At 43.0% G+C, this 27,142-nt stretch overlaps 1 protein-coding gene across 1 annotated transcript; it reads right to left on the bottom strand.

The window, feature by feature from the left end:
- Window positions 1–23,610, bottom strand: LOC138947661 (uncharacterized). Its single transcript, XM_070319189.1, has 3 exons — window positions 23,122–23,610; window positions 21,109–21,267; window positions 1–4,972 (listed from the first exon to the last, which is right to left on the bottom strand). Exons 1-3 carry the CDS (start codon window positions 23,183–23,185, stop codon window positions 4,740–4,742), a joined length of 456 nt encoding a protein of 151 aa, XP_070175290.1. The 5' UTR covers window positions 23,186–23,610; the 3' UTR covers window positions 1–4,739.
- Window positions 23,611–27,142: the final 3,532 nt, after the last annotated feature.

Here is a 27,142-nt window from a genome sequence, read left to right as displayed (position 1 = left end):
TCTCTCTCTCTCTCTCTCTCTCTCTCTCTCTCTCTCTCTCTCTCTCTCTCTCTCTCTCTCTCTCTCTTTCATTTGCATCACGTGGTCTCGTAAAGGGGTAAACATTTCACAAACCGGTCACAGACCTATTACATATCGTTCATTCTCTCATTTATAAAAGAAGCTATACGGCCCCAGAGAGGACTTGGAGAGGACAGCACGTTTTGCCCTGCAGTCCGGACTGGCGATCTAACAGCGAACGACAAGAAGAAGATTCTCTCATTTCAGTGAAAGAGCATTTCTTTCTGATCTGAAAAATAGCCCACTTTCAAATACTTACAATTTTACAAACCCTGACCAAGCTTTGGAGTTTTGAATATCTATATTCTTTAAAATTTATAACAAACAGGCACCCCTTAAAACACATCGAATAAAGCAGGTCGAAAAACCTAAATGGATCGACCAAGACAAAGAAAATGCAGCAAATGACCGTTAATTTTTTTTAAAAGAACAATGAAGAGTACAAACAACAAAGAAACGAAAACGTAAACAACAATATTTTCAAAACTTCATTACATCAAAACAAGATTCAAAATCTATTTCGAAAGCAATTAACCAACTCACAAACAAAGACATTGCAAATAAATCCTCCCAAGTTATTAATACTTCTGTAGATACACTTAATGAAAATTTCTTTCTTTCTTTATTTGGTGTTTGACGTCGTTTTCAACCACGAAGGTTATATCGCGACGGGGAAAGGGGGGGATGGGATAGAGCCACTTGTCAATTGTTTCTTGTTCACAAAAGCACTAATAAAAAAATTGCTCCAGTGGCTTGCAACGTAGTACAATATATTACCTTACTGGGGGAATGCAAGTTTCCAGTACAAAGGACTTAACATTTCTTACATACTGCTTGACTAAAATCTTTACAAAAATTGACTATATTCTATACAAGAAACACTTAACAAGGGTAAAAGGAGAAACAGAATCCGTTAGTCGCCTCTTACGACATGCTGGGGAGAATCGGGTAAATTCTTCCCCCTAACCCGCGGGGGGTAATGAACATTTCTCAAAAATTGCTGATAAGGTAGTTCTTATGATCGGACAGAATCAAATGATTTAAAACTTTTAGAGGAATACTGTAATTCAAAACAGATCCATGTTCATCATACACTGCGACCAATGACTATACTGGATGTTTACTTTCAGCTACAGCATCTTAAACAAACCGGAACACGTGACATAGATGGGTTTGATGCAAAATTTATAAAAATGGCAGCTCCAATAATCACGGATACATTCTTCTTCTTCTTCTTCTGCGTTCGTGGGCTGAAACTCTCACGTACACTCGTGTTTTTTGCACGAGTGGAATTTTACGTGTATGACCGTTTTTTACCCCGCCATTTAGGCAGCCATACGCCGTTTTCGGAGGAACGGATACATTGACTTTCATGTATAACCTATGTATCGACCAATGCTGTTTTCCTAATAAATTCAAACAGGCTAAAGTGATTCTTCTTTTTAAATCGGGAGATACTACAAATCCTTGCAATTACAGACCAATATCAATTCTATCAATCCTTTCAAAGCCTCTTGAAAAACATATCAATAAGCATATTCTTTTGCACTTTGAGAACAACAAATTGAAACATGATCGATAAGCAATCAGGTTTTAGGCAAAAACACTCATGTCAAACAGCGCTGATCAGCTTAGCTGACCAATGGCTGAACAACATTGATAATAACCAGTTCTGTGCTGCTCTATTTGTTGACTTTGCTAAAGCTTTTGACTGTGACAAATGGATTTGTACATAATTTAGTGTTAGATGGCTTAAACAAATGTGTACAGATTGGCTGGCCATACTTTGTTGTTTCACGACTTGACCGCGTGGTAGGAATGTCGCATGTTGAGATAGTTGGCTGACTCGTGTGACCTGTATTGTCATTGGCTGCTACGGGCCAATCAGAGATGACTAAAATATGATAACCTTGAAGCCGCCATGTTAGTGAGCCGGCAGAACATCTGAAAACGCTCTCAGGAGAGGGTGTGTAGACACGACGCTGTGTTCAGATGTTGCTCCTTGAGCAGTGAGCCGACTGTTTAGTGGCTACTGTGAATGAATCTGTTATGATTCAAATGCTGTGAGAATACAGGTATTTATTGAATTGTATTTTTGTTCAGTAACTTTAACGTGTAAAATGACTGTGAGAGTCATGTTGTGAAATGGGTGGAAAGCGTGCCGTGAGCTGTGTCAGCCATTTTGAATAGAGTGTGGTATGTTCTGTGGTAATGAAGTTACTTGTAAATGAGCTGGTGTAAATAGTAGTTGGCGGATAATTGAATAATACTGAGAAAGAATGGAAGTATTATTGTGTAGAGAAGTTTATCTAGAATTGAAACTTACGGTAGCATAAACTTTCTATACAGCTTCCCAGTGGGGGCACGGACGCGCTCGACTGGAAGGGTAGAGGGGTGAGAAGAGGAGCGTCCCCTCCTTGCGGCCAGGACCAGAAGTGTCGGCGCGGGAGTGTAACGCAGCGCTGGAGAGCTTGCAGCTGGTGTGAACCCCATATTATATGAGATATGGTGCAAGTGTCGGACCCGCTGATTTGTGAGTAAACATACATGTGCGACCTGGAATAGTGTGCGCACCTGCAGAACTTTGTATGTGAAATAGGATTGTGAGAATCCAGAAATAAACTTGTAACCACTGTATTGCGAGTTGGCAAGTGTGCGACCTAGAAGAGAGTGCGCACCCACATAACTTTGTATGTGAAATAGGATTATGAGAATTCGACATAAACTTGTAACCACTGTATTGTGAGTTGGCAAGGAAAGATAACCAGCTAAGTGGTGTAGTAACGGATTGGATGAATCCGGAATAGATGTACGGCCACTGAAATGTGGGCCGACATGTGAATTATTCTAGTATGTGTGATTCTTGAACGGAGAATCAGCAAGGACGACATCATCGAGGGAGAGACTTTCCTTTCATCTTACTCGAGATAACAATGTTATATTGGATGAAAGAGTCTTTGAGTGGATGAGATGTTATATTGATATTTTGTTGTGATTGTTGGTTAACGTGTGATCACTTGAATACAAGTACGAGGGCAAAGGGCAGGAATTGTGTTTAGTCTTTGTGCTTTGTTCGAGTGTTGTGTGTGTGTGTGAGACGGGAGTTTGTGAACAGAAATAACACACGCATTTTTCTGATAGGGTATTAACGACACACATACATACATTTACACACAAGTACCAGCCGTAACATTGACCTAATTGACCATGAACTCCTTATCAAAAAGCTTAAGATTTATGGACTGGCAACTGATTGAGTGATTCTGTTAGCATTATAAAATCTTTCCTGTCAGACAGACAAAAAAGTACGTATCTGAATAAATCATACTCTTGTAAACAAACAGTAAGGTTTGGAGTACCACAAGGTTCTGTTCTTGGTCCTTTACAATTTTCTATCTATATTAAAGACCTACCATTCTTTGCTAAATGTATGTGTAAACTATTTGCTGATGATACTACAATTCATTCTAGTCACAAAGATCTAATTGAACAAGCAAGAGTCCTCCAAGAAAACATTGATTGATTGCAGGAATGGTCAGAACTAAACCATATGTCATTGAACCCAAATAAAACTAAACGCATGCTTCTAACCACTAGACAAAATCTATCATCGAGATTTCCAAAACTGCAAATACACAATCAAGATGTAACTGAAGTTGATAACCATAAAGTGTTGGGAATAACCGTTGATAATAATCTGTCTTGGTCAAAACATGGGGATCAGCTCGTAACTCCCCCGGCTCGTTACTCCCCCTTAGGGTTAGGGTTAGGGTTAGTAACAAGCAGGGGGAGTAACGAGCCGGGGGAGTAACGATACGGGGGAGCAACAAGATGCTCCCAAAACATGTAGATACACTTCTAAAAAAATATATCAGTTATCAAAAATTATACATTTTCTAGACCTACGCACACGAAAACAGTTTTTTCAGGCATGCATTCAATCAACTTTTAACAATGCGTCCACAGTGTGGGACGCTGCAAGTGCAAACACTTTGAAACACTTGTGCTCTTTACATAGACTAATTCTTTAAAAAAAAAATACATCTCTCTCTACGTCCGATTATAAAAGATTAAAGATTCTTCCTATCAAATTAAGATTTACCTGTAACAAAGGTGCGATGATACATAGAATTATGTCAGGGAATGCACCTACACTCATTGCCTCAAATTTCAAACTGAATAATTCAAGAAAACTAAACAAATTAATTAACCCAACCCCTATAATTGACCTGTACAAGTCAAGTCTCTCTTATTCTGGCGCACTATTGTGGAACTCCATTCTTGATATAATTAAAATGCAAGTCAGTGAAACATCATTAATTTTAAGGAACACTACATGCTGTTTCTCTTGCAAAACTTGTAAGCACTAGCTACTACTATTGTGCAGCTGATAAAATATCAATACTCTATGATTGTATGGAAACATGATCATACATAATGCAATGAGGACATTTTTTAAACAAGTAAATAATTCTTTGATATAGTATTCCATCATTGCTTGATATTCATAATGCATGTTGAAATGTCTTTTTAATTGTTGGACATGTTAATTATGTAAATTGTATTGTGGTTAACTTAACTTCTATTTCTTCTTGTTATTAATCGAGTAAACCCTCCATGGGCGAGGGCCGCATGAAAAAAGCATGTTTACATTGCTTATTCTGTAAACAACACACCATTTACACAGCAAGGTAAGAAACAGCGCATAACCAGAGAGTGAAAAGCAAGCTGTGTGAAAGTGATGTCACTCCGTTGGTCCACTCTTGGTTCAACAGTGTAATATTCTTCTGGTTACACAGATCAGTGCTACACACTCTGTAGCACGACGGGTTTGGGTCGGTGTTGCAGCCCTCAGAGGGAAGTAGGTTCTTTGGATAGCAGGATCTTTCAAACGACGTCAACTGGACGTAATCTGAAATGAGACACACAGTCTGTCAGTTTCTTTGAGCAAACATCTGGCGGCTAGTGAGTCTATTTTTTAATTATCGCATATCACTGTTCAATGATGCATTTCACCTTTGGTCAACTGTGGACTTCATGTTTTCAGATAGACAGGGAATGGAGACGAGGGTGATGGTGGTGGTGTGTGAGTGTGTCTGGAGAGATATTCCTAGAAAGTACTGGACAGATTTGCATAAGACTTTACATATATACACATTCTTCAGCCCAACCGTCTTTTTATTTTTCCTTTTTACATTTAGACAAGTTTTGACTAAATGTTTAACATAGACGGGGAATCGAGGCGAGGGTGGTGGTGTATTGTGTGTGTGTGTGTGTGTGTGTGTGTGTGTGTGTGTGTGTGTGTGTGTGTGTGTGTGTGTGTGTGTGTGTGGAGCGATTCAGAGAAAACTACTGGACCGATCTTCATGAAATTTCACATGAGAGTTCTTGTGTATTTTTTCGATTAATGTCTTTGATGAAAAGTTAAGGCCGCACTGTCACGCCCTCATTTTGCAATCAAATTGATTGCAATTTTGATCTAGCAATCTTCGACAAAGTGGGGTCCTGATTTGGCCTATATGGTCCGCTGGACCCAAAAAGCAACAATTATCATAGCTTATCAATCTTCGACAAAGTCCGGACTATGGGATTGAATTTCAGCTCTGCAGCGTGAAAATTAGTACATTAGTTTGCTCATTAAAGTTGTCATTAAAATAAATTTCCCCTGATTTCAAAAACATATTTTTTGTTTGTTTGTTTGCTTAAAGCCATATGTACTCGATGACTATACACGCTAATTGCTTTACCAACAGCTGGAGACATGCTAAATTAAGTTCCCTGCAAAATATTGTGGTCTAGGACCCCTTCAATGTTGAGATATGTTAATTTTCATTTTGATCTGGATCGTCCTATTTATAGATTTGCCAACAGAGGTAGCGTTGACGCAAGGGAAATAACTCCGCGTCTTTGTTTACATCCAAAGTTTTTGAGACTCTAAAACAAGCTGTAATGCATGTATATGGTCCGCGCATGGCGACATATCGTCATTACATGGTCTTATGGTGCGTTTTACATCGATTATGGGCAAACTACACTTTGTAAACACGGGAGCGCGTACATATGCCTTTAACGCCCAGCCGACCACGAAGGGCCATATCAGGGCGGTGCTGCTTTGACATATAACGTGCGCCACACACAAGACAGAAGTCGCAGCACAGGCTTCATGTCTCACCCAGTCACATTATTCTGATACCGGACCAACCAGTCCTAGCACTAACCCCATAATGCCAGACGCCAGGCGGAGCAGCCACTAGATTGTCAATTTTAAAGTCTTAGGTATGACCCGGCCGGGTTTCGAACCCACGACCTCCCGATCACGGGGCGGACGCCTTACCACTAGGCCAACCGTGCCGGTCAAAAACATATACATATGTCATGTTTACTATAAAATTTTTCTCAGAATTACAGAAAATAGGTTTTTAAGTAAGTACTGCGGTAAGTGTGGTTAGTCGAGACTATCCTAATATCGTCTCGGCGATGACTGTTTTTTTGTGTTAATCTGTTACTTTGACGCCGACAGCTTGACTAAATGTGTTTATATCGCTTCACGCAACTTGTTTATTTTTATAGAGATGAATCTCATGAAGTCATATCCGCCTTTTTTTTTAACTGATGCGCCACTTACACGCCCTCATGTTTCAATCAAATTGATAGAAATTTTGGTCAAACATCTTTTGACTCGGTCCAGATTGTGGGTTTACATTTCAGCTCAGATGCTTCAAAATTAATTAATCAAATTGTTCATCAAAATTGTGATCATCAAAAAAACGAATTTTCACTAACAGATTTAAATATGATTGCATTGTGTTCTTTATCGTCTCCTGTATCCAACGTACGTAGTGTTTTGATCGAAAACAAGCTGGAAACTAACAACAATTCGTTGTAGATATACATTAGGTTCTTGTATTACCGAGTCAATGCACGAGTGCTTTCCCTTCTGCGGCGTTTCGGCTAACCCCGGCCTCGTCCTCCTTCTTCTGCTAGCAGCTGAATCAAATGCTGAATGCGACAGCATGTTGATATCAACTGATCTTCTTTTTTTTTTTTTTTTTTTTGAAAGCGAGGCTCGGATGTCAGTGCCTGCTTTAGTGTAACGCTCCGGCGTTATTATAAAATTTCAAAAATAAATTTTCATTTAATTAATATACTTACCAACTCACATAGATAGCAATAACTTCGTTTGGTTGCTAAGACATTGAAGCACTCTTACATGGTTACATGGGGAGATAACTCTAAAGAAAAACACCCACCCGCCATATAAGGCATGGGTCACGGTAGTTATCTCCCCTACCGGCGCCCGCGCATGCGCAAGCCGTACACCGGTAATACTCATTCCGTTCTGAAACCCACATCCCTTCAAATAAATTGCGGGGAAGGCTGGGAGGGAATTCAGTATGTGAGTTGGTAAGTATATTAATTAAATGAAAATTTATTTTTGAAATTTTATATTAAATTACATATTCTTACTCAACTCACATAGATAGCAGATTGCTAATCTAGGTGGTGGGTAAAAATATATACTCACAGTTAACATCGAGAAAGCATCTGTCCCGCAGCCACCATGGCTGGCAGACCGAATGTTCCATCCATACGAGAACTTGCGATATCCCGCAAGTAAAAGTTCATGAACACATCCTCAGATGCCCAGTAGGCTGAGTCCATGACTTCTTGAAGTCTTCTGGATCGTAAGACCGCTGAAGACGATGCCCAGGCTCTAAGCTCATGAGTCCGGGCTGACCGGAGAGGAAGGACTGACTGCCCCCCCCCCCCTTTTCTTTGCCACCAAATGTAAGCCTGTCTTACTAGGGTGGAGACCCATCTCGCCAAGGTTGACTTAATTATGTCCTTCTCCCTCTTCGTATTGACTGATAGGAAAAGAAGCTTTTGACTGGAGGATCTGATCGGATTTGAACGAGACAGGTATGCTCTCAGTACTCTCACAGGGCAGTTTGCAATATCCGGGTCTGAAGGAGCGAGAATGGAGCTCAAAGGTTTGATCTGGATTAATGGCGAGGGTTTATCTGGTTTTTGGTTTTTTTGCTAAAAACTTCGCGCAAAACCTAAGTATGACCGAACCGTCCTTTTCAAAGGACACATCGCGAGGTGAGCCTGACAAGGCGTGAATTTCGCTACCTCGTCTACCTGACGCCAACATGACAAGAAAAACTGCCTTTCGCGTAAGATTCGCCAGACTGGCAGAGCATAAGGGCTCAAAGTCTTGAGTTCTTAAATATTCCAGCACTAAGGGCAGATCCCATGCTGGAATAGCGGATTTCGTTTTGTCAAAACGAAGGGAAGCTCCCTTTAATACGCTAGTAATGAAACCTTCGCGTGATATAGAATGTCCTAGCTGTTTCAAGGTAACTGAAATAGCTGACCTACGGACTTTCAAAGAAGCCGGCGCGGCGCCCTGACTAGCTAGCCAAGACAAATGATTTGCCACTTGAATAGATCGGGGTGACGTAGGTTTCACTCCGTTAGCCTTGCACCATTTAAGCCACGCCAACCAGTGAGAGGTATAAACTGACGACGTAGAACCTCTATGAGACGCCTGAATCAAATCGATAGTGGCGTCTGACGCACCTGATCTTTTCAATGATTCCCGCACAGAATCCAAGCGTGCAGGGCAAGCCACTGCGGATTCTCGTGGGGAATGCCCGATCGAGGCTGTACCAAGTCGCCTCTTTTGAGATCTAGAGGAAGAGGTGGGCCGTTTGACAGTCGCAGAAGGTCCGGGTACCAAGGCTGTCCCGGCCAGTATGGTGCCACGAGAATCAGAGATGGTCTTTCCATGTCTGCCTTTCGCAGGACCCTCCCTAGGAGGGGAATGGGAGGAAAAGCGTAGGCGATCAGCCCGCTCCAAGAGATTTCCAGAGCATTGACTTCCCACGCTTCGGGATCTGGAAATGGGGACACGAAAATCGGCAGACGGCGTGAGAACCGTGTGGCGAATAAGTCTATGGACGGCTTCTCCGCTTGGGCCCAGAGGCAAAGAAGCGCTTGATGAGTGATCGTCCACTCCGTGTGTACTATCTTGGAAGACCGACTCAGAGAGTCTGCCAAGACATTCAGCCTTCCCGGAAGGTACTTTGCTGACAAAACTACACCGTGATTGTGACTCCACATCAAGATCTCGCATGCCCTGTGCGACAGGGGCAGAGAGCGAGACCCCCCTTGTCTGTTCAGATAGGACACCACTGTGGTGTTGTCGGAGTGAACCAGAACATGTTCCCCCTTGACAAAGGGTAGGAACTCCGTCAGTGCTAGAAAGACTGCTTCTAACTCCAGCAGATTTATGTGCCATTTGACTTGCACCTGGTTCCAGAGACCAAAGGTCGTGTGACTTTCCAGGTGAGCCCCCCACCCCTCGAGAGAGGCATCTGTGAACAAGTGCCTCGAAGGCGGGGAAAGGACTATGGGAACTCCCTGCGAGAGCCAAGCTGTGACCAGCCACTGTTTGGTCGTTTCTATAAACCAGTCCTGAAGTGGGACTAGAGTCTCCCAGTCCTGAGACTGAGGGTCCCACCTGGAGTTCAGCGCCTCCTGAAACGGGCGCTTGTAAAGCCTGCCCAAATGAGTCAGAGGAGCCAGCGATTCCATCTGGCCTAGGATGGACGTCAGAGACCTGACCGAAGCCATAGACAGAACCGCCGTGGCATTTATGTGATCCCGGATCTTGTTTATCCTCCTCTGAGTGGGCTGAACTGTCCATTCCACAGTGTTGAATACCATTCCCAGATACGTAAAGTTCTGGGAAGGTGTCAACTCGGACTTCTTGCAGTTGATCATGAAGCCTAGCTCCGCTGCCTCCTGCAACACGGTCTGTGTGTGCGTGAGGCACAGAGATTGTGCCTGATTCTGAATTAGCCAGTCGTCTAGGTACGTCCGTAGACGAATACCTTGACCTCTGATCAGAATGCAAAACTGGCGAACCACCATCGTGAAGATCCAGGGAGCCAGTGAGAGGCCGAAAGGCAGAGCCCTGAATTGAAAAATCCTGTTGCCCCAAACAAAGCGGAGCCACTTCCGGTCTGTTTGATGCATCAGGATGTGGAAGTAAGCGTCGGAAAGATCTATGGAGGTGACCCAATCGCGTGGCCTGAGGGCCTGCCTCACTGAGGTGGGAGTCTCCATGGTAAACTTGATCTTCCTCAGAAAAAGATTTAGCTGAGAAAGATCCAGCACCGGACGCCATCCCCCCGAGGCTTTTGGAACGACAAACAGACGTCCGTAAAAGCCTGGGGAGGCATGGTCCCGAACTTCTTCCACTGCCTGCTTCTGAATGAGAAGTTCTACTTCGGCCTGAGCGGCCTCTCTGGCTTCCGGTCTGGCCGGAAACCGAAAAGCCGGAGGAGTTCTGGTCAATGGAGCCTTCTGAGAACTCCAAAGAAGCCGGAACCCCGATCTGAGCACTCCTGCAATCCAATGATTGTTTGACTTCTTCAGCCACACTGGCAAAGCCCGCAACAGGCCTCCCGCCACAGTAACCGTGGGGGACGCAGGAGTGCTGAAATCGGGGTGGCATCATTGGGGGTTAGGCTTTCGACCTGACCCCCTCTTCCCGAAGGAAGGCTTGTTCTTGGGGTAAGGTCGCGATCGGTTCCCTCCTCTCGAAGCTGAACCCCTGCTCGGCTTATGACCAGGCTTGGAGGACCCCGAGAAAGACTGGGCAGGAGGACCGCTGTGCTTAGCTTGCTGCTTCGAAAAGGCAAACTCAGAAAGTTTCACGAATTGCAAATCTTTGTTTTGCTGAGTTTGCTTCTGAAGCGCGTCCAGAGTGTCCTGTCCAAGAAGGGAACCTTGAAGGATCGGTGAGACCCTGAGCGATTCCAGAATGTTCTTGTCTTCTAGACGAGAGCCCGACAGCAGAGCTTCACGTCGCCAGAAGACGGCCTGCGCATACAACCTCGCAGACAAAGCCATTTGCTTCGCAGACACCCTTCCTAAGGTCGCAAAAAGGAGCGAAACGTCCTTAGGATCTGCATCATGCCTGAACTCAAAAGGGTTCAGAGAGGATGTCACTGCCCGTGAGAGGGAACGAATTAAAGTGTCAGTCAGAGACGATAATTCCAAAGCAGCGCGGCCGCATTCTTCGACAGCAATGAGATCTTTCTCTTTACAACCAGAAAGCCTCTCTTTGTTGTAGCCGTCTTGCCGAATGGAAGCCAGTTCCGGTGTAACCGGAAGTGATGCCGAGGGTAAGGCAAAGGAAGAAATCAAAGGTCTGCTAAAAGCAGCGAGACGAAGCTTCCTCTGAGAGGCCGCAACCGGAACCGGCGCACGACCGGAAGCAGCCAGCCAAGACTGAGCCCCTGCAGGCGCATCCCCATAAGCTGATAACAGCGGAAGAGGAACATCGCCCTGAAACACTTTCGCAAGTTGATAGGCCACAGCAGGTGACTCCAAAAACTTGAAGTTCTCAGTCCGCTCTTGCGAAGGGGCAAAGTCAGCAAAAGCTGATGGAGGAGGAGCAGCGGAAGTGGTTGCCGCAGCCACCCCTTCCGAGAAGTAGCGTGCAGTAACCTCTGCTGCCAAAGCCAACAAATGAGGTAGCTTAGCCGGAAGTCGGCGAGACGCTTCCTCTTCTGCTTCTGATGCTTCTTCCTCCAAATCCTGCTCATCCCCAACCGAAGCATCATAATGATCAACTGAGGGATGTCCAGCAGAACCGACGTCCGATGAGGCAATTTGAGCCGAAACCGGAAATGGTTGTGAAAAATTTCCGGAAACCGGAAACCCGTGGATTGAACCACCATCCGGCTGTCCAATGCCAGCGGAAATGCTGGGAAAGGAAGCGGAAGTAGCCTGAGCAAGGCTAGCGGAAGCCGCAACAGCGGAACCGGAAGCCACAGGCTGATGAATGACTCCCGCCAGCAGCGAAGTGCTAACGGCGGAAGTCAAACCTCTCCTGCCACCGGAAGCCGCCCCGACGCCAACGGTGGGAGCGGAACCAGCAGAGGACTGTATAGCATGAGCATCGACCAGCCCCAATAAATTGGAACCGGAAGATCCTGTAACCTGTCTGCCAGCAGCCGCCCCGACTGGAATTGCGGGGGCGGAACTAGCAGACACATGCCCTTCACATCCCATGCCCAGGACCGTGAAAACGGAGCCAGGTTGGTCTGTGGGAAAACCCTTACGGTCAGTGTGCAATTCCGCCGAAACGGAAACCGACTTAAAAGGCTTGCGTACTTCGCCAAGAACACCCGGAGGTGCTGATGTCCTAGACTCAGACAAAAACTTGTCAAAAGATGAGTCCGACATATCCAACACCGTCGTTGGATCTGCCACCACGCCAGCGGACGTGACCGTAGCAGACGGTTCAGAGCGAACCCGCGCAAGCGAGGAAACATTAGTAACACCCGAAGGACGAGACAGAGCAGCATGTTGGGCTATTTGTCTTTCCGACGAGATCAACTCATGCACTTCTGTTTTGAAAGACGATAAAATCGCTAGCAAATCAGTCTTAGACAAAGATGAATCTGCGCTAGGCGCTTGAACTTTAGTGGAAGGAGCCGAAAGAGAAACGGATGGTTTGTCAATCGCAACTGAAACGATTCATCATTCGCCGGGTTGAAAACAGAGACAGAAACGTTATCCGCCGGTGGAATTTTCTGAGTTCGAGACGGAGTGGTGGCAGCCACCTTAACTTTGGATTGGGGTGCTTTGCCTGATTGAGAGCTAGGAGAGCAAGCCTGTCTGGTCGAACTCCGAGTTCTTTCTCTCTCCTTATCTTTCGGTTTGTCCGCCATATTGGATGACAAAGCTGAACCAAAACATAAGACGCAAAACGTTCCAAAAAGCTAATAAATCGCGTCTCGGTAATAAAAAGAAAGATCTCACCCAATACTTGGAGTAGTGAAGGAGACAACGAAAGCGTAACCAAGGTCCGATGGTCAAACACCGACGTGAATACCAGCAGATAGAAAATTGACGAGTGCAACACACGTCTTGCTCCGTGCGTTGAAGAAGAAGGAATGAGTATTACCGGTGTACGGCTTGCGCATGCGCGGGCGCCGGTAGGGGAGATAACTACCGTGACCCATGCCTTATATGGCGGGTGGGTGTTTTTCTTTAGAGTTATCTCCCCATGTAACCATGTAAGAGTGCTTCAATGTCTTAGCAACCAAACGAAGTTATTGCTATCTATGTGAGTTGAGTAAGAATATGTAATTTAATGTGCTTTTTGGCTCACGTAAGTGTAGCCTATGCGATCGTAACTTTGTCTGTCTGTGCGTGCGTGTGTGTGTTTGTGCGTGTGTATGTCTGTGGTAGAAACTCTAACATTTGAAGACGTCACATTACATTGACGTCACATTATGACGTAAGAGGGTTAGACGTCACGCGAAGGAAGTACTGAAAGTCTCGGTCATTATTATTTTGAGCGGGCCGAGACTGTTGGCAGTCGTGTCCCTGTAAGTAGTCTACATGCAGACTGTCAGATCTAGATCTAGTGTCTCGCTTTCTTGCACAGTTTCACCTATGCTCTTTCTCTGTGTGTGTGTGTGTGTGTGTGTGTGTGTGTGTGTGTGTGTGTGTGTTACTGTTTGTCGATTTCTTACGTGAGCCTTGATGGCTTCGCCTCTTGTTCGTGTTCTAGTTGGATATTTACGTCTTTTCTGTGCTCATTCGTGACTGTGTTTGAGTGTATTGTGACTTACCATCGCTACAGTGTTATTGCGAGTGTCGGTTGGGTTGCATTTGCGCTGTGTTGTGACTTTTTCCTGTGTGTGAACCGAAGTGACCGGTCATCTAACATGGCGACCTCGCTCACTGAGCCGGTGTTTGTCATGCAACGGCTCTCTCCCGCCCCTGACTCCCCCCGTAGAAAGGTACAGCGCCCTCGAACTTTGTTTGGCTTGTGAGCGTGTTACCGGAAGAGAAAGCAGATTCATTGGTGCCCAGGAGATCAGAGGTCTGTGGCGTATTTATCCGGCTTCTCGACAGGTTCGTAACCAACTGTTGCTAGAGGGGTTTGCTCTGAGAGGTCTCTCAGTTCAGGTAAAGGGTACGAACCCCTACATTCTCAGGGGCACCGACGGAGTGGAAGTCCCCGCGACCAAGCTCTGGATTGACGATCTACCTCTCTCTGTGTCCAGCACAGATATAGAGACCGCTCTTCTGAGAGTTGGTTGTGTTATGCGATCAAAGATTATTCAAGATAAAATAAAAGACAAAGATGACAAACTGACGCGCTTTCTGACAGGGAGGCGTTTTGTGTTCATAAATGTGCCAGCAAAGCCTCTAGACAAACAGCTAAAAGTTGGAAGTTTCCAAGCAAGGCTCTTCCACAAAGAACAACCCAAAACAGAAAAGGGGATTCCCCAGTGCTCCCGCTGCCTCCAGCCAGGCCACCGAGTTTGGGCATGTGTCAACCCTATCACGTGTAGGGCGTGCAAGGGCAGCGGCCACACGCAGGGGGACCCAGCGTGTGAACGCCCACATCCCACGTCAGTGTGGGATCCCATCAGCGCGCCCACCGAACCAACCAATGAGGGTGGACAGAGCGGCCCCGTGCAGGGCTCCCATGCCGATGACGCAAGTGGTGATGGAGAGACCGAAGAGGACGAATGAGAAGACACCCAGACAACCCAGACAACTGACGTCAGCAAAGAATTCCAAGCTTCCACAGACGACACCCCCTCACAAGGGCTGCGCAACTCAAGTCAGACAAATAGGCAACCTCAAAGCAAAAACACAAACATACACTCCTCTGCAAAACACAAACCAAAACAGAAGCAGGGAAAATCAGCGCTCGTAGAAAGAGGTAGACAATTAACAAAGGAAAGGAACGGCAAGAAACAAACACAACTCGATTTTGACTCTCGCACTCGGTCAAATACCCCCAAGCGGACACGCCAAGAGACAGATGGGATATCCCCAACACTGAACAGAAGGCGTGGAGAAACACGCACGGCTTGATGCGAGTGCCAACTAGCGCACGTGCTGTGTAACAAGAACTTGATACTGGACACTAACAATGGCTTGTAACATGAAATTGTTCTCGCTGAATACTCGAGGGTTAAGAACCAAAAGAAAAAGGAAAAGTTTGTTTACGTTTTTCAGAAGCAAAAAGTATGATGTCATTTGTTTGCAAGAGTCGCATATTACTAAAGATGTCAGTGAAGAATGGAGGAGAGAGTGGGGTGGTGATCTGTTTTACAGCGAAAGTACCGTGCATAGCGCGGGACAGGTTATATTATTAAAAAAAGGGTTTGTTTGTGATCATGTAAAGATCGTGTGTGAAACGAAGCGCATTCTTGCAGTGAAGATTCGTAGTGATAACCAAAGTTTGATCATCGCAAATGTTTATGCACCAAACGAGTCTAGAGAGAAAATGACTTTTTTTGCAGATGTTTCAGACATGTTAAAAAAGGAAGATGGTGATATAGTGTTGTGTGGAGATTTTAATTGTGTCATGAGTAATGAGCTCGACATAATAAGTGGAGAGAAACATTCAAACGTTGTTGTGAAACAATTTAATGACCTGGTGAATGAATGTGATTTTATATACGATGTATGGAGAATGCATAATTTAGATAGAAAAGAATTTACATGGTCAAAAAATATTCCATTTGTGGCAAGAAGACTTAACTACGTTTTTAGTAGCTTAAGTGTGTTTGAAAAGATAGTTGATTGTGACATAATCTCTGTTGCGACGTCGGACCACAGAGGCTGTAGTATTCATATTAAACTATCTGATGTCGTAAGAGGAGAGGGTTATTGGAAATTTAATAATTCTCTGTTGCATGATGTGAGCTTTGTTGATAAAATGAACAAAATGTTTGACACATTTCAACTTGATGTTGAAGAGGATTGTCAACTTGGTTGGGAATTATTGAAAATGAGAATCAAGGATTTTTCCCAAAATTTTAGTAAGTTTAAAAGTTTTGAAATTAAAAATGATGTTGCAAAACTGTATGGTGAATTAAATGAGTTGGATAAAACCCTTGGGATCTCCCCTGACTGTATTCAAACGCAAGGTAAACGGCAGAAGGTCAAGCTGCAGTTGGAACTGTTAGAGCAGCGTAAATCTCGTGCAGCACAGGTGCGTGCAAGAGTTAAATGGATCGAGCAGGGTGAAAGGAACACACCTTTTTTTCTTGGGTTAGAAAAGGCGAGAGCAAACGCAAAAATAATGGAAAGTGTAAAAGATGATAACGGACGTATTGTTACAACGCAAGAAGATATTATTCTCGTCCAAAAAACGTATTTTGCTGATTTGTATAAACGGAAAATTGATGAGGGAAACATGAGCTTAAAAATTGACACTTTTTTGGATGGAACAAAGGTTTTAAAAATTAATGATCAGCAGAAAGACAGCTGTGAGGGGGAAGTGGTAGAAGGAGAAGTTTTGTCAGCTCTAAAGCGTATGAATAATGGTTCTGCGCCTGGAATTGATGGATTAACAGTTGAGTTTTATAAGTTTTTTTGGAGGAGCCTAAAAAGGTATATACTTGCGTCTTTTAACTCTGCTTTTAAGAATGGAACTCTATCTAATTCACAGTGTAAAGAGGCAATTACACTGATTCATAAAGGGAAGGATTTATCAAGAAATGATTTAAAGAATTGGAGACCTATTTCACTGACCAATACAGATTATAAGTTATTAGCGAAATGTTTAGCTCTTCGGCTCTCTGATGTTGTAGGGAGTGTTGTGAATGAGGATCAAGTTGGGTATATAAAAGGTAGACGTGTCTCAACCTTATTGCAATTAGTTGATGATGTTTTAGAACATGCAGATTTACATAATAAGCCTGGATTGATGGTGTCAATTGACTTTTTTCATGCATTTGATTGCATCTCCAAAGAGTTTATGTTGAAGATGTTTGAAAAATTTGGTTTTGGAACTGATTTTGTGAAATGGGTTGATGTTTTGATGAAAAACGCAAAAAGTTGTGTAAACTATTGTGGTTGGTTATCTGAATTTTTTAATATTGATTCCGGAATAAGGCAAGGGTGTCCTTTTTCCGCACTAGCCTTCGTATTAGCAGTTGAATTGTTAGCAATCAAAATTCGAGAGGCCAAAAATATAAAGGGTATGTCATTATGCAACAACGGAGATATGAATAAAGTTTTGAAAGTATTGTTGTATGCTGATGATGTTACATTGTTTTTGCAAGATGAACATGACATGTTCCAAGCCCTGGCTTTGATTGGTAAATTTTCAGAAATATCAGGTTTGAACATAAATCACCAAAAATCCAAACTAATGTGGTTTGGGTCGCGGAAGAATTGTAGGAATGAGTGTTGCGGTTTTGCATGTACAGACAAAATGAAAATTCTAGGTGTATATTTCTGTAATTATATGCGTGCGTCAAAAGTGAAAGAGAATTGGGAAGAGAGAATGAATGTTGCAAAAAGGCTCATCTGCGTGTGGGAGAAAAGGAATTTGAGCATTATTGGTAAAGTCTGTGTATTCAAAACGTTTATTCTGCCACATTTTGTCTATATAATGCAGGCGCTGATTGTACCAGACGACGTTCTAACTGAAATTAATAGGTTAATGTTTCGCTTCGTGTGGCGCAAAAAAGACTGCAACAGAAAAGCATTTGAAAAGGTGAAAAGAACTGTTTTATGTAACGAAGTAAAGCAAGGTGGATTAAATATGATTGATTTGCGTCAGATGCAGTGTTCCTTTTTGTTAAGCTGGGTTGTGAACCTAACTCTGTCTAATGAAGACCAGAAATGGTCATGGCTCCCAAAAGCACTGTTTTTCCGTTTTGGGAGTCGCTTTGAGTGTTTTTTTGCGAACATTAATAGCAAACCATTTAAAGGATTGGACAGTATTAAATCGGAATTTTGGTCCGCTGTGTTGAAGGCATGGCTTGATAACAATCAAGTCGATAATAATGGTAATTCTGTTTCCGGTTTGTTGTGGAACAACAAAGATATAATTTGTCAAGGAAACCCACTCTTTTTTGCGGATTGGATTAAAAGTGGTATAATGTATGTGAGCGATGTGTGTGAGAATGGACGTTTTTCTACCTATGAAGAAGTGTGTGAAAGAACTGGCTACACTGCAAATAGATTGCTTGAGTACAATGTTGTTCGAATAGCTGTACATCTCCTTTTAAGAAATGTCGATATAAACGATGTAAATTGTTCAGTCTGTGACATTCCGACCTTCTGTGGGAAAAAAAGTTTATCAGTAAAAGAAATTCGAAAGATTCTGGTAGGAAAACAATACAGCCAACCCTGTTCAGAAGGATTTTGGAGAAGAAAATTAGGATTTGAAATTGACGAAAAGAATTGGAACTTAGCAGCCACTGTCACTAGTGAAGTTCGATTACGTGTACTGCATTGGAAAATATTGCAAAACATTTATCCAACTAATATTGTATTGTGTAAAATGAAAGTGAAGGCTTTCTTCTTCTTCTTCTTGTCGTTCGCCATTTTTTGATGGTGAAGTGAAGGCTGATAAAAACTGTACATATTGTAAGGATGAACTTGATGTATTGGAGCATTTTTTCTTTGAGTGCCCAACAGTGCTCAGGTTTTGGAAATATATTGAAATGTACATTTTAGTAAACATTGGTGAAAGAATTAGGTTGAATGTTACAGATGTGCTTTTTCGTATAAAAAGTAACAGCAAAAATATGAAGAAGATTAATCACATTATTTTAATCGCAAAGATGTGCGTAAGCATTTTTTAAAAAACCGATTCACGATTAACAATGGAAATTATTTTTGGAAATCATGTTGTTTTGAGATTTCGTTAGTGCTACACATGTTGACACGTATATTTTTTTCACGTATGACTATTTTTAGTCCTTTTGTATAATGTACAAGTTTTTCTGAACCGCATGTAAATGAGAGAGTATGTGTGCAAACAGAAAATACAGTTACCATGTTTGTTATCTTGTGTTTTATAAATTGAATAAAAAAAAAATAAAAAATAAAAATAAAAAAAACCAACCTGATCTTCTATATCTCTTAGGGGTACAGCTTCCCTGTTCTTCCTACAACTTTCTGTAAGCGAAAACGCATCATAAACGTGGCCAATTCACCAAGCCGTGATGATCAAAGGACAACGGGTATTGTCATCATTTTTTACGGAACGCGGATCGTATCAACTGATGAATCAAATTGATGCATCCAAAACCAAGAATTTGATGCATCATTTTCACAATTTGATGCATCGTTTGGATGCTTCAGAATTTTCGGGTTTTCCCGGAAAGTGCCGAGCAAAAAACAAAATTTGAACCGGAATACGAAGCGAAACGAACGTCGGAAAACGAAAGTTTGAGTCGAAGGTCAAGGGCGTCAAAACTTCGTGTGCACACAAAAAAAAACCACAAACAAAACAAAAAATGCCTTAAAATTCATAATGCCGTGACTTTGACTTGTTCCCTATTTAATGGTATGTTGTACGTTTATTTTTGTTTTATCTAACCAATCTGTTTATATTCGTCAAAATGTCATTTCAAGTTTTTCCGTGCTCAGGCATTTCTTACGGAAAGACCGGAAATGAATGATCTTTTGCATGCATACAAAACCGAAAGTGATGCATCAAAATGATGCATCAAAATGATGCATCATTTTCTAAAAGGATGCATCATTTTTGTATCGGATGCATCAGTTTTGGAAAATGATGCATTCTTTTTGAAAATGATGCATCCTTTTGTGAAAAATAATGATGCATCAAATTGTGAAAATCAAATCTTGGTTTTGGATGAATCAATTTGATGCATCAGTTGATACGATCCGCGTTCCGTAATTTTCACGAGTTTTCATTCATACCCAGCCGGGAAATAAATCTTATATTCCCTATGCAATAAATCGTGGTGGTGAATGGGTTTGACCTTTCAGGTGAAACGTGGATTGTCAAACTAAAAGCCAATCAGGCTGATTGTTTGATGTGTGGAACCATCGCGGCTTTGGATTCGTGTTTCCTAGGACAACGATTGTAAGCATTTACTCTCAAAGACCCAATCAATGTTGATCATTACCGCGGCGACTCATGGTCCACTTGCAACTCAAAATCCACAACGAAAAGTCACAAAACACTTAAAAGAAAAGAAATATGCTCAACACTTACTGAACTCACACATATCGATCGCAGCTCTAGCTGTACATTTTCAGACTAAAAGAAAAGCGTCAACAAGCTACGTTTGACGTCACAGACAAGTTTGACGTGTTATCTCGAGCAACTGTGACGATGCTTTGCGGCCCGGAGTTGGATTCTAAACATTCATCTCTCTGTGGGTTATTGTGCATTTTGTTGCACTACCAAAATGATGACAAAAACGATGTTTGGTGGCTTGTTGTCAGATCAGCATTTTTTTTTTGTTGGTCCTCGGGGAGCATATCGCCTTTTGTCACATATTTATCGACCAAGGCCTCATAAAGATAAAACAAAAGACAATATGGTCCCCGAGGACCAACAAAAAAGCTTGTCTGTCAACAAGCCACCAAACATCTTGTGATATTAACACAAACAAAAACAATGTTGGATATCCTTGCTGTCCTATTTGTTTGCTGTTATTTACAACAATACCGATGGTCTGGGAAAAGATAAAAGATAAAGTACTTCAGGGGCCATTTGGGGGCTATTTTGGCGAATTTAACCTTTAAACGAACAAGGGACATCGCTTTGCTATAATTCAGACACTCACTAGCTACAATTATACACTCGAAAATGTCTCCAATGTTATGGCAATCAAGCAAAAAATCTAAATGAATATTTGTTTGGTGTCAGGAGCATCCCTTCCAATGCCCCTCCCCCCACCCCCTTTCCCCTCCCCTGGGCTTAAAGGCCAACATCGGTGAGCGGCAGATGTAGCTCTAGTTTCTCGTGCTGGCAACGGTAAAGTTAGCTCTGTGGCTTCCCACGATAACAAGGCTTTGTCTCCTGGGCTGAGGTGCGCGCCGAAATTGGTAGCCACCCAAACAGGATACAACAAAACTCGTATTCTGATTTGTTGAATTCTCAACAAATCTCAGTTTCAACCAATCCGACACTGCGGGTGGGTTCCTGTTTGGGTTGTAACTTTCTCGTGCACCTCAGCCCTGGTGACGGATGTTCAGCTTTAAAATGCGACCTACCAGGATTGTAGACAGCTTTGGTGAGACAGGCATTGTTGACAAAGTCACAGGAGATGTTTTGGGTCCGCGGCTCTTTGAAGGGCTCCGTGACGCACTCCAGGTTGGTCGTGCCATCCCCGGCATACTGGTAGGAGCACGACACGCACCGCACTGCTTGTGCTGCAAGGGTTAGACAGGTGGTGTCACTTGACGGAACACAAGTCTGCATTCACCAATTTAGGGCGTGTCAGTCTGCATGCACGTACACACACACGCACACAAGTACTCAAGCTGTGGCGAATACACGTACGCACGCAAACATGCACGCAAACACACACACACACACACACACACACACACACACACACACACATCCGCTGACACACACTCGCGCATGCACACACACACATACACACACACTGACAAACACACTCACACACTGACAAACACTCACACAGTGACACACACACACACACACACACATCCGCTGACACACACTCGCGCATGCACACACACACATACACACACACTGACAAACACACTCACACACTGACAAACACACAGTGACACACACACACTGACAAACACACTGACAAACAAACACTCACACACACACACACACACACACACACACACACACACACACACACACACACACACACAAGCTGGGTCGGAACCCCAGACACACGTACGTAGCAGGCGTTCAGCAGCTTTCTTTGCTACGTATCGGTCTGAACGCAGTACTTGTTCCTTTTGCTTTCGTTGTAACCCCGTATTACATTTCATTTTTCTTTTTCAAAACGTGAAGGTACGTTCATTCCATCTATTGTTGTGAAAGATCATGATTACCACCACAGATTTGCACAATCTTGTACACTGACTATGAGCATCCTTCCATTTAGAAATGTAGCCTACCCACAAATCCACAGTCTGGGAGCTTGCTGAGTAGAGCGGCCATTTTTAACACAATTCATTTTGCAGATTGATACAGGTTTTAGGTACGAAATGAATTCAGCAGGACATTAGCACTCTATATAGAAAGTAGCAAGGCTGTTGACTTATTGCATGTTTCCAGGTGAGAGAATGCTGTTAAATATTATTCCATGTGCAAGCATGAACAGATTTGTGGCGTGAATATTGCCTTTAATCAATTCCTAAACGGGAAACTGGGTAACAATCCAACTGCACTAGCTGCGAGTTGACAAACACGTTGTTCGCATGCAGCGTCGACACTGACACTGTCAATACAACCACAAATGTGCATCTAAACTCATTGCATATATATATATGCTGTGCATTTTTAGCACAAATTAAACTTAATCTGTATTCCAAAACTCGCGCTGAAACACCTTTCTTGCCCTTTGCCCGAAGAAACCTGGAAACACCCGTTTTTACATTCATTCTGTTTTGACTAAATCTATTCCGGCAGGCAGAGAATTGAGCCGGAGTGCGTGTAAAGCAATTCCTAGAATACTACAGGATAGATACTTGTGAAACTTTACATGTGAATTCTTCCAGATTGCATGGTGTTTTAATTTGATGAATGCCTTTGATGACGTCAAATCCGTCCGGAGAAAAAGTTTGGCCGGGCAGCACTGTGGCGTCCAGATTTGATTCAATGGAAGTAACTGTACCACGAGATTGCTTTTCAGTGTGGAAACTTTAAACACAATTCACTCATTTGTTATTCAAAGCTTTGCTTGAAATTTTTATCACAAAAGAAATCCAAAAAATGATTGCTTTGTATGTTCTATTCTTCCCAGAATGCACAAATATACACACACACACACACTCACACACACACACACAAACAAACAAACAAACAAACAAATACACACACACACACACACACACACACACACACTCTCACACACACACACACACTGACAAAAAGAGCGGTGACAGAGAGAAAAAGAGAGGGGGAGAGCGAGAGAGAGAGAGAGAGAACGAATATACGAATAAAGGCACACGTAGATAAAGAAATTATACAACATATCAATAGATATAATATACATCAGACAAAAAGGTCGTTACCAGTGGAGGAGAACAAGCACGCCGTGACGCTGAAGACGAAAAACACAGTCGTGGATCCGGCCATCTTGTCACGTCAGTGTTAAAACGATCCTCTGCAGGTATCACTGTCACAAAACAACTACGTGTATTCCCTTGTCTCTCTAGCTCTGGATTCTCTCCGCTTCGTTTCAAATTCCTAACAGATCACGATCAATTTTATGATCTGCTACTTTGGTTCAGCTAAGTGTTTTACAGCTGCACAATCCTACCTCAAGTGAACATGCCTTCCTAGCCCACTTGTCAAGTGTTTGTGTGTCTATGTAAAATACTGTCTCAACCTATCAAATTAGCGTTCAAGGAAACGCTCTTGTCGTCACAGGGTTTTTTTCTCATGTTTTTGTCTACACTGTATCCTGGTTAAAGACACACGTGATTGGCGTGGCATGGGTTGTGCAATGAAAACAGATATACTTCCCCGCTGAGACCAGTCATGTGAAACTTGGCAGGCCCCTTTTGTGAGACAGTGAAAGAATGCTGTTGCCTTCGAAGATAGAACGTTATAATTAAACATGCATGACAGCATTGCAAGTGAAGGCACATATCTTTGGTGTGTTCTGGTCTGTATAATGAATATCAGTAGATGAAAACCAGACATGCAAGTGTAGTTAATGTGTGGGTGTGTGTGTGGGGGGGATGAGTGTGTGTGTGTGTGGGTGGGTGTGTGTGTGTGTATGTGAGCGTGTGTGCATGCGTGCTTATGTATGATATGTTTGTGCTTGCAAAGTAAGATTAGCCACACACGGAATGGGGATGAGACAAAAAGCCGTGTCTGGGTGTACGCAGTGGCACGCAGCATAGGGACACCACACAAAGAGTTGACATATTTGATACCGTCGTCCTGAGTATCTCCGGGTACAGCTAGGTTTGCATGAAGGTAAGATCTAGATCAGCCCAGGTAAGATCAGCCTGGCAGACTTGGACATTGTCGTTGAAGTATGTTAGTACTCCTACAAATAAAGTAGTTTCGATGATGTTGTTCAATGCTGAGTCAGTTCGAGTTATTGCAATATCATGTGTGTGTGTGTGTGTGTGTGTTTCTCTGTGTCTTATCGTGCTAGTGTGGGCGTGTGTGTTTGTGTATCTGTGCATGAGTGTGCGCGCCAATTTGTCTGTCTGAACGTCTTTGTGTCTGTCTGTCTGCCCGTAAGTATATTTGTAACTCATTCTTCATTCTTCCTCCTTCTCGTGAAAACAGTTGAGCTCACCGTCTCAGATCTGGCAAGACCTTTGCATGGGATAAGACCATCCTTCGACTTGGACACATGCCAAAATTCAACACCCTGAGTCAGAATTGTTTATGAATTAATCTCTTAACAGAGAACAGAGAGGACGTACACACACGTTCACGTGACTGTTGATGTCTGGTATGTGACCAAGTGGAGGGATGGTCGTATCCCACGTAACAGTCTGGCCAGATCTGAGACGGTGATCTGAACTGCGGTGGGAAGCTTTAAGTCTCTCTCAAATCTGGATCATTCAAATGTTTGTGACATGCATCTCCAGGTATGTACAGCCGAGTCTGTCAAGATTTATGAGCGTATCCATGGCTGTGCTGAATAATCCGTGACACAGAGACAAAGACACGGTGCGTGTGCCTATGGTGATAAATGTAAAACGTCAGTCACGCCTCCCTGACTTTGGGGAGTCACTGTAAAAAGTGCACTGCTCATTTTGCATCCTGTATGTTTATGTTGAAAGTCGCTCCTTGGTTTGTGTCCGTGTAACTCAACCTGAACTGGAGTGTATACCAGCCGTAGCGTACAGTGTCACATTTCAACATGAATAATAAAAATCGGTGCAGGTTTAGAACGTTGTTCGTGTGACCTGTAACATTGTGTGTTTGTGTGTTTGTGTTCGCATATAGATCTCAAGAATGAACGGACCGATCGTCACCAAACTTGGTGAACAGGTTCTATACATTCCTGAGACGGTCCTTACAAAAATTGGGACCAGTCAAACACACGGTTAGGGAGTTATTGGTGGATTAAGATTCTACAAGGACTTATAGAGGGACATATTAATGGTCAAAGGGAAATAACCTTCTCAGTTGGTGGCAGTGAGAATGGTAAGGACGGGGGTGTTTTTCCTACCTCGGAGGAATTTCTTGTTGTTAATTAATTTCTCCCATTGACACTGGTGTCAGCAACAAAATTATTTTAGAGACACCCCACTGTGTTGTTAGATCAGCAGGGCTGTTGATTGCTGGTATGTGTCCAAGTGGAAGGATGCTCTTGTGTAAACATCACTGTCACTTGTAAGGAGTAATGAACAGGTCAACAATACGCAAATGGTTAGAGCGTGCGCACCCGCGGCACACACACACACACAAACACACGCATGCACACACACACACACACACACACACACACACACACACACACACACACACACACACAAAACAAGAGATAGAGATATTTTCATTGTATATTCACACCTTGGCTTACTAAAGTTCTCCTGCATGGCAAAAAACAACCATTAGTTCTGTTTTAACATGAACAACAAGGCCCGTTTTTTGGTGTGTTTTTTAAAACGATGCCACTAGCAAATTAACCTCATCACATCATTATATGTATTCTAAGCGTGCACTCAGTTACCAGTAACAAATTGTAAAGGACCAAGGCGCAAGTAGTAAACAAGAATCTCACGTGCACAAATTAAAAAGAGGGAATATCAAGGTGCATGGTAAAACACAAACTCTTGTAATATTCAACGTAACAAACAATAAAGCCTCTCATACTGATACTCATGACGTCGTTGAACGGAGAAGCCGACAACATGACACTGTGACACAACAGTACACTACATTGATTGTGTTACACAACTGGACAGCAACTGCAAAAGAGTTATCGACAAGGCATATTTTAGACATACTGTCAAAGCGCATGTTTCATAAAAAATATGTTGAAAAGGTACCCAAAGATTTTTTTTAAATGCAGGTGACAATCGCTGCATTCTGCCTGCACTGTGTCGGTGTTTGTATGGACGGAGCGTTGATGGTGTCAATGGGGGGGGGGGGGGGGGGGGGGGAGAGAAAATATGCAAGAAGGCCAATGAAAACGACGGATACAAGGCTGACTGAAGGTGAAGGAAGATGATTGGCTGGTTTGAAAGAGTGGCGGGAAAACTCTCCTGACTCTGACCGGAAGACATAAACTGGTCTGCTTCTTTTAATCACTGACCGTATTGTCAAACACACACTACACATGCACGTACACACGTACGCGCACACGAACACACACATACATACACACACACACACACACACACACACACACACACGTACACACACACAGAACAATCAATTAAAAAGTCAACCAGGACAATCACAAGTACCAGGCTGTGGTACGTCGTAGTACATGTAACAAAGTCTGATTTTGCATCTCAGTTAGACTTGAATTGCACTTACGTTCTAACGTACAGGCACCAACAATGGGGTTAAAGCTTATAAGGCAGGACGGATGGAAAGTTAAACAAAATCTACAAAACACAAGAATAAATAAACAAGAAAGGTAAGTTTATGGAACGTTTAATTGTAGACAAATCGAAACATTCAGACCGAGTGAACGAATAAGGCACACAGCAGACACAATAATAATGAATGGTGATCACTTATCACTGGATGTTGCTTCTACGAAGGTGCCAAGAAGCAAAATGTCCAATAGAAAAGAAACAAAAAACTGACCAATGAGACACAAAATTGAACAACAAAATGTTCTATGTACAGTTATCACAGCGCGCTTGGCGGCTTCCCAGTACCAGAGGAGAAGGCAACCAAAGCTGTCGTTCTAACAAAACCCGTGTCTGTGGTGAACGAAAATTTGTGTGAACTAAAGAATTACACTATATAAGCTCAAGCAACTTCATGCCGGAGGCAAGCGAGGACATTATTGCGGTCTGTGTAGTTTTCACAATTATACCTCCTATTTGTGTTCAAACTATACAGAACACTATTCCGCTGGATTAAAAAAGTATCCTTGTTAGT

This window comes from Littorina saxatilis, linkage group LG14 (genome assembly GCF_037325665.1).
Source record: "Littorina saxatilis isolate snail1 linkage group LG14, US_GU_Lsax_2.0, whole genome shotgun sequence".
NCBI lineage: Eukaryota > Metazoa > Mollusca > Gastropoda > Littorinimorpha > Littorinidae > Littorina > Littorina saxatilis.
The sequence above is the reverse complement of the archived record's forward strand: the minus strand, read 5'-3'. Positions and strand labels throughout refer to the sequence as shown.

Coding starts and splice junctions, on each gene's coding strand:
- LOC138947661 (XM_070319189.1), bottom strand. CDS start 23,185: ATGGCCGGATCCACGACTGTGTTTTTCGTCTTCAGCGTCACGGCGTGC. Junction 21,268..23,121: donor GTGCTTGTTCTCCTCCACTG/GTAACGACCTTT, acceptor TAACCCTTGCAG/CACAAGCAGTGCGGTGCGTG. Junction 4,973..21,108: donor CAAAGCTGTCTACAATCCTG/GTAGGTCGCATT, acceptor GTCTCATTTCAG/ATTACGTCCAGTTGACGTCG.